Source organism: Carex rostrata, chromosome 3 (assembly GCF_964058835.1).
Source record: "Carex rostrata chromosome 3, lpCarRost1.2, whole genome shotgun sequence".
Lineage (NCBI taxonomy): Eukaryota > Viridiplantae > Streptophyta > Magnoliopsida > Poales > Cyperaceae > Carex > Carex rostrata.
Genome location: NC_135920.1, coordinates 12,897,270 through 12,905,307, shown reverse-complemented (window position 1 = coordinate 12,905,307; position 8,038 = coordinate 12,897,270). Strand labels below are relative to the sequence as shown.

General features: G+C 37.3%; 1 protein-coding gene across 4 annotated transcripts; it reads left to right on the top strand.

Moving 5' to 3' along the window:
• The first annotated feature begins 206 nt into the window (after window positions 1–206).
• Window positions 207–7,749, top strand: LOC144551589 (oxysterol-binding protein-related protein 2B-like). Of its 4 annotated transcripts, none has more exons than XM_078299614.1 (10): window positions 207–781; window positions 2,582–2,935; window positions 3,232–3,328; window positions 3,590–3,969; window positions 4,334–4,489; window positions 4,609–4,776; window positions 4,875–5,015; window positions 5,452–5,688; window positions 6,782–6,895; window positions 7,370–7,749. In XM_078299614.1, exons 1-10 carry the CDS (start codon window positions 419–421, stop codon window positions 7,559–7,561), a joined length of 2,202 nt encoding a protein of 733 aa, XP_078155740.1. In that variant the 5' UTR covers window positions 207–418; the 3' UTR covers window positions 7,562–7,749. The 4 variants fall into 4 exon arrangements, 3 of the variants coding, with proteins under 3 accessions (XP_078155740.1, XP_078155742.1, XP_078155741.1); XR_013510836.1 differs by having other exon boundaries at window positions 208–781; window positions 5,459–5,688; XM_078299616.1 differs by having other exon boundaries at window positions 208–781; window positions 6,788–6,895.
• Window positions 7,750–8,038: the final 289 nt, after the last annotated feature.

Here is an 8,038-nt window from a genome sequence, read left to right as displayed (position 1 = left end):
AGTCAATATTTTAAACCATAAATGCGCGTCGATACACTGAACCGTAACGGAAAGTACGTTCAGGTCCCACTTTCAGAGGAAGAAACTGAGACACTATTGTGTGCGCCTTCCTTAGGTAATGTTTCACAAAAAAAATGTATCCATCATGAAAATACCAGAAGCGCGACAGCAACAGCATATAATCCTCTCTGAATTCAAATTAATAATGAACAGATAACCAGAAAAAAAAAATTCATAACCTTACCCCCCTCTCCAATCTATATATTAAAAAAACACCTCGCACTTGCACCGAACCTTACATTACAGTTGTTCTATTCTCTCCACAACCCCTCTCCAATCACTCCTCCAAAGATCCGATTTTTATCTCCATGGATCTCTGAATAAACTGTACTAGTAGCAAGCCCTCGTAACTGTCCCCATGAGGGCGCGAGACATGCACCCACTTTGTTGCATCACCTCCGACTGCCCTGGATTCGGCCTAGGTGGCCGATCTCCATGCGATTCCGACGAGGCTCCGGCGGCTGCGCCGCCCCACTTGGACGGAGATCGTCCTCAGACAACCTCAGTTGCTGGGATCCTGTACAAATGGACGAACTTTGGAAAAGGGTGGAGGCCGAGGTGGTTCGTGCTCAGAGATGGCGTGTTGACCTATTGCAAGATCCGGCAACCAGATGTGGTGGCGCCGCCAATGGAAAGCGAAGGCATGCGATTGATCGGCATCTCCGGCGGGTCCCGCTCTGCCGGAGAAGGGCTGAAGGTTATCGGTGCGGTGCATCTAAAGGTACGACTGGTTTAGGATCGAGGGATTGCCATTGCTAATTTGGGGAAGATATATCGAGATCCGTGTTGAGAATACAGAGATCTTGACTTTTTACTATTTATGGAATTTTCTGTCGGCCTCCTTTCGTTTTCTCTCATTTTTCATATTTCTCCACATAAAAAAGTACAAGTATATACACTAATGCACAGGATGCTCGAATAGTTTCGCTCTCCATGTCTGTACTTTTTCTCTGTTTTCATAAGCTTTCAGAAATGCTACAAAAATATCTCCTTCGAGTCTCTTACTATTTATTATTTTCATTATGGCATTATTACAGCTGGAAAATCTAGTAGTAAGTAGGTCACATCAGCGGAGGTGAGGAGTCCAACATGGATAGGCTGGAAGGGACTTCGTATCCTCTGCATTAACTCAAAAGGGTATCTTTGGAGTTAATGAATCATGACCATCCGATCTGTTTTAAGATTCGTGCAGACTAGATCCGCACTAATATTAAAAGGCCCCCTATATCATAAGCAGTGGCCGGATTGGCTCCGTTTAAAATCAGACGGTTGAGTTTCATTAACTCAAAAGATTCCGAGTTTATGCAGAGGATACGCATTCGCTGGAAGGTGGGGATAACTTTGAGACACGTCACATCACTCGTGCGTGTCCTATGCTTCTATCTACCCATGTTATAAACTCGAGGCCTTTTCTCAAAAAAAAAAAAAAAAAAAAAACTCGGGGCCAGCCAAATTGGTTAGGAGGATAGCGTGTATCTTAATGCAATTCTGATGGTTGTGATGGGTACTAGGTGAACGATAATAATTTCTGGGAGGACGTGTGGGCCGGGCTTTACTGGGCCTGAGGGATGTGGTCTTTCTTATAACTCGTGTGGTTGGCTTCTTGTCTTTGGATTCGCCTGGGGACAGCTGGCTGGGTCATAGGGGCAGCGGTAGTTAGGCTTTGATGCTCTAGAGTCTAGTCGCTTGATCTCACTTTTTTTTTTTTTGGGTATTCTGTTGCGAGTGGTAGCGATACTGTGACCTTTTTGGAAAGCTTTGAAGTAAAGCTCCTTTATTAGTACTAACAGACCTACGTGCAAGTCATAGTTTCATGTGAAATGAAACGGGAAATTCTGCCTTTTCTTCAGAAAGTAAAATAAATAAATTAAAAAAACAGATCTACGTGTGTACGTGTGTGTGCTGATTATGACAACTAGTTTAACCTGCATCAGACAGTTGGATTTTTTTCTTTTTCCGTAAGTTCTGGATCAGCTCAAGTTAGTAAACCACATTAAATGGAGTTCTCTTATTTGCATTGATATAGTTGATAATTACTTTGATTTGTGCTTTCCTCTGTTTTCCCCAAAAATAATTCATCTTGTTTTGTCGAATTTGTCCTTTTGTTTCATGCTCAGAATAATTGCCTTTGTGTTGGATAATTGCCCTGCATCAGTAACCCCGCTTCTTGTTCATACTAGTGGATATTGGGGTTGAGGTTATCAGAAGTGGTACCATTTAATCTCTTTGTAGTACCAATTATCAGCTAATGATATAACAAATTAATAATACCTATGTGTACATAGGGCTGGAGGGCCAGCCATCTAGGCTTTTGTAAAAACTTTTTCTTATCTACACAGATGTTGGAGCAAAGCCTCTAACCTTTTAAAAAAAAAAATTAATAATATCTGTCTCTTTAATGTTTCTTGATCTTTGTTGTTCAATTACTAAGTGAGCACAATGGTGTGCCTTAGTTACAAACCTTCTTTCTGCACTCTCACAGATTTCCCTGGTTAATTAGCTTCATTTGTAACATTGTTAGATCTCATCTTTTCGGGAAAGCAAGTCTGATGACAAGCGGTTCTACATCATCACCCCAGGAAAGACACTTCAGCTGAGGACAGACTCAGCCAAGGCCCGCGTGGCCTGGATCGAGGCCCTCGTGGCGGCACGCAGCGAGTCGTTTCTCAATGAAAGTTGTGGCATCAATCCCAATGACATGTTCTTCTCAACTGAAGGACTCAGGAGTCGAATGCGTGCTGAGGGGCTGGGTGAAGCTTTCATCGGAGATTGTGAGAAGATCATCCAAGCAGAGTTCTCGCAGCATTTTGCGCAGATGAGGGCTAGATACGAGGATTACTTGACCTTTCTTGGGACTTATCCTCAGCAGATGGAGGTACAGTGGCTCTCATCTGATTTATGGGTGTGATTTGGGATTGCTTCTTTTTTCTTGGTCATGCAACCAGTGCTCATTGCAAGTGTAAATTATTACCAGAATTAGTTGGTGGCAAATATGGGCTATATTTTGTGCTTATTAAGCCAATATCCTGATGATTTAGCACTGATCATAATTACATGGACCGGAAAGACTAAATTTTGGCTGGAGAACAAACAAATAACAGAACAAGTCATCTAGGAATTAATCAATATTGAAGATTGTATTTTTCACCAAATTTTAAATTTAAATGGCAGAGCTTCAATCTGAAAGGAAGAACAACGAGAATTGATAAAGATCGTTTGCTACTAAGAAAGCATGAATTTTCTAGTTCAGGCCATGGCAAATATAGTGGTACTTTAAATCTCAATTCAATTTCTGTCTTTTATTACCTGATGGAAAATTTACTCATGCCCACGTATGCTTCTCTGGTGAAAGTTAGTTAATAAACTTGATTCAATATCATTTCTCTGAACCAAGGTTATCTATTTTGGTTCTTACAAAGTACCTGAGTTTACAATATGAGATTTTGGATAAATTGACTATTCTTTTCTTTCCAGGTTTTGTGTTCTATTTACCTTTTAAAAATACTTGATAATATTTCTTCTCCATCAGAGTATAGCAACACAGAATCGTCGGAAGACATCGACCAAAAGCAAGAGGTTGATGAGTTATCAGAAGAAGATGATTTATGTTATTTTGATTCACGTCAGAGTTTCAGTGATTGTGCCGTTGCATCCCCAAAAGTAAGAAATGCCAACAGAGGAGAACTTTTGCCTTCCTTGCAGACTAAACGACGAACAAAGCTGCCAGATCCGATAGAGAAGGAGAAAGGCATCAGCTTGTGGTCGATAATAAAGGATAATGTGGGCAAGGATCTCACACGGGTCTGTCTACCTGTATACTTCAATGAACCGCTATCTTCACTTCAGAAATGCTTTGAGGATTTGGAGTACTCCTATTTACTTGATCAGGCTTATGAATATGGCAAGATGGTATGCTTCAGATTATCTAGGTCCTTTTTTTTTTCTAAGGTCAGCGGACAGGTTGTCTGCTAACAATTATATAGGTCTTTTTATTGTACATTGTTGATGTTATTATTACATTCAATTGGGAATAAGGTAAATAATTTCTCATTAAATCTCTGTGATAACATAAGCATTAAATCCATTGCTCAGAGAAGACAAAATCATGCAGGCGTCTAGCTGCATTGAATGATTTTGAGAATATTTTAAGAGATACAATGGATAGAGATTCATATGAGTTGAACTTGAAAAAATGGCAAAAAGAAGAACTATTTACATTGTAGAATTTATCTGATAAACTGTTTGTTACATTTTCTTCATTTAATCGTGCTAGGGAAACAGTCTCATGAGGATTCTGAACGTTGCTGCATTTGCTGTGTCTGCATACGCTTCATCTGACGGCCGTCTCTGTAAACCTTTTAATCCCTTGTTAGGGGAAACTTATGAAGCTGAGTTCCCGGAAAAAGGACTACGTTTCTTCTCTGAAAAGGTAAAATTTATTATCTTTTTAGTGTAATAAGTAAACTTTCTCATCTTGTCAACAATACTAGCATACTAAGTTGAATGATTTTATTGAATGTAATTGTAATATTTCTTTGTATGTGATAGGTTAGCCATCATCCAATGGTAATGGCATGCCATTGTGAAGGTAGAGGTTGGAAATTTTGGGGCGATAGTGAGCTTAGAAACAAATTTTGGGGTCAATCCATTCAGCTTGATCCTGTCGGTAAATTAACACTGGAATTTGATGATGGTGAGACCTTTGAATGGAGTAAGGTAAAAGTTCTCTCGAGACACTTGTGGTCACTTTAAGTTTCTTTTTGGCACCTATATACTATATTGTAACACAAGTTGTTCTTTTTAACTGGTATTAGGTAACAACCACAATTCATAATCTTATAATTGGAAAAGTCTTTTGCAATCACCATGGGATAATGAGCATTAGTGGTAATCAGCAATACTCGTGTACACTCAAATTCAAGGAGCACTCTTTTCTTGACCGGAATCCCCGCCAGGTACCAAAAATACTTAAAAAGCAATATTTAAGAAAAATGTGGTTAGTGGTGAGAGATTCATTTAGCGATGAGCAGTCCAGGAGTGAAAAAATGGTCGTAGACCATAATACCACTAATGTCATAGATTGACTGTCTTGTTTTAAGGGCTATCAATCATGAATGTGATTTTTGACCAACAATAGTAAATGTTTTACTGTTGCTAATTTTCATATTAACAACATTTTTTTGAAATTCTCAACAAAGTGTAACTTTGTAGCAAGTGCCCGAAATATATTCATTCTTCTGCTTTCCTTATTTTTTTTTTTTGAAAACTTGGTAGATGTTACCAAGGTTGTCATTCTTCTGCTATCTCTTTCTAAAAGAAGGGACCTTCAGTATCTTTTTTTTTTTTCTCGTCTTTTTTCAAGCGCTACTTACACTTGCAGTCTCTTGTAAGGTTGAAGGTTTTGTGAAGGACAAAATCTCTGGAGCCAAGGCAGCTACTCTGACAGGAAGATGGGATGATAGCATATATTGCACAGTAAATGACGATGCCTCAATAAGTAACAGCTGTGCATCGGCTCAACAAAATACTGCCTTGTTATGGAAGAAAAGTGAGCCTCCAGAAAACCCTACAAGATACAACCTAACGTCATTTGCAATAACCCTAAACGAGATAACACCTGACCTTAAGGTAGATATTCTTTTTTTCATATCCCTTTCTGTTCCTTATTATTTTTTGCCGTTCTTTTTAGGATTTAATTGTGCAGTTCACGTTGATGAAAGAATCATTCGGTTGAATTAAAGTCAGATAAATAATCCTTTTATAAACAAAAGTTGGATTAGATTGAGTTTTAATTGAACAGTTAAGGGTCAACATAAGCATACTCGAGTCTTGGGTTTATCTCAAAGGTTTAAATAATGGTTTGTGGATTTTAGTGGGTAGGGTATGAGGGTATCATTTGATGTTTAGTCATTTAGAGGCAATTTTATTGTGATAATAAGAGTAAGTCTATGATATGAGCAAGTCCATGATCCTATGCACAATCAACTGGATTACTGCTCTAGGTCTTAACTTTTCACATTCAAACGGTCGATCCGAGCCCTGAAGTAGTAAAAATAATCCTAAAAAATGTTAAATTTGATTTGTTACAAGATTTTGATGTGCTTATCGAATTGGGTGCCGTACTACTAGTGGATTGGTATTATGCATATCACTGTAAACTAATCTAATCATACTGTTCTCTATAGTATAATATTTCAACCTTGATTTTGTACTATTGATTTTTACACTGTTTGATTCGTACAAAACAAATTAAAATGTACGATATTTGACGTGTGTTAATTTAAAAATTAAATAAGATCAACCATTCCCATTTATCATGTAAAATTTGAATTATAAATAAAAAATGAAGTTGTTATCATCATGGAGTATGAAAAACATGAGTGTTGGACTCCTTGGAACATAATATTATATTTTAACATTATTTCATCACCTCTACTGCATTGAGGAAACCTCCTGCAAAAACTCACAAGTATTTCTCAATTTTATTTCAATATCTTGCTTTTTTATCTTAGAAAACTTAAATCAGATGCACTACATTCTATAATATTGACATCTATGTTCTTCAAGTAAATGCTTTAATATAAGATGAGTTTTCGTGTTAATTCTCATAGTGTTTCCCGTTAAGGCCGCATAAAATCATAAGCCATTTTATCGTAGTTACTTCAAGTATGCATTTATGTTGTCATATCATTATTGTTTTGACAAGCTCTAATTTGTGAAGGAGAAGCTTCCACCAACTGATTCAAGATTAAGACCGGATCAAAGATATCTAGAGAACGGGGAGTACGAGAAAGCCAATGGCGAGAAATTACGACTCGAGAGAAGGCAAAGAATGGTATTCATCTCTGTTGTCAGTTTCTGCATTCCTTGGATATTGTCATATTGAATTGGAAAAGAGGATCTTTCTGCCCTTGTCATTGACTCTTATATTTGATTATTGGTGCTGTGTTTCTCCGTCAATTGAGACTCTACCATCTCATTTTGAACATCTCTCGTTCCATTAAATTATTAGACAAGTTTAACCAGGCAATGAAACTTCAGCTGATAGCATTAAATTGTCTAGTTAATCTTCATTTCTCAAATGTATGCAATAAGCCTTGAGGTAAAATTGTTAACATGTGCCTAAATTTAGGTCAGTTCACCCTCAGTGATGCAATTACACATGATATCATGATAATAAAAAAAACAATGAAATGACCAAGATGCGGATGGAACTGCATGTAGTAGCATTAACCTCACGAAAGCTGAAGTATTTTTTGTTAATCTATTGGATCATGATTTAGAATCTAACCATGGTATTTTTCTACAGTCGAGGAAGTGGCAGGAGAATGGATGGGAGCCTAGATGGTTCCGAAAAAACAGTGAGGCAGCGACTTTTGGATACGTTGGGGGTTATTGGGAGGCGAGAGCACAGAGGAAATGGGACGGTTGTCCTGATATCTTTGGTGATTTTTCAGATGATTCTAATAAAACACCATCTGAAAACAATTCAAAATCATAGTTAAATTATTTTTGCTCAAGAATGTCGAGGCAATTTATAGCTCGGTTAAAAATTAGAGTTAGGCCCCTTTTTTTTATTCTTTGTTCTTTCTTTTTCTTTAACTGTTAAAATATTGTAGTTAAAAAGCAGAGGCAAGCTTCAATTAACATTCTTCAAAGGAAAAAAAAATGTGAATCAATAATTGATCATTTTGTCTATCTTTTGTTTCTCCACTTGAAAGGAAGGTTGATCTGGTATGTTACGTATGTACATGACATTAATAATTAATTTCGACCGTTGCTTCGTTCCAATTTGAATTATTAGAAAAATGAAAGCTATTAACTCCTCTTACTGGGGACGCAGATTTGCGTAAACTAACATTATAATTAGCGCAACTGTTTTTTTGCTACTAAATTTTTTTCAGTATCCAAAAACAACTAACATTATAATTAGCTCAACTGTTTTTTTGCTACTAAATTTTTTTCAGTATCCAAAAAA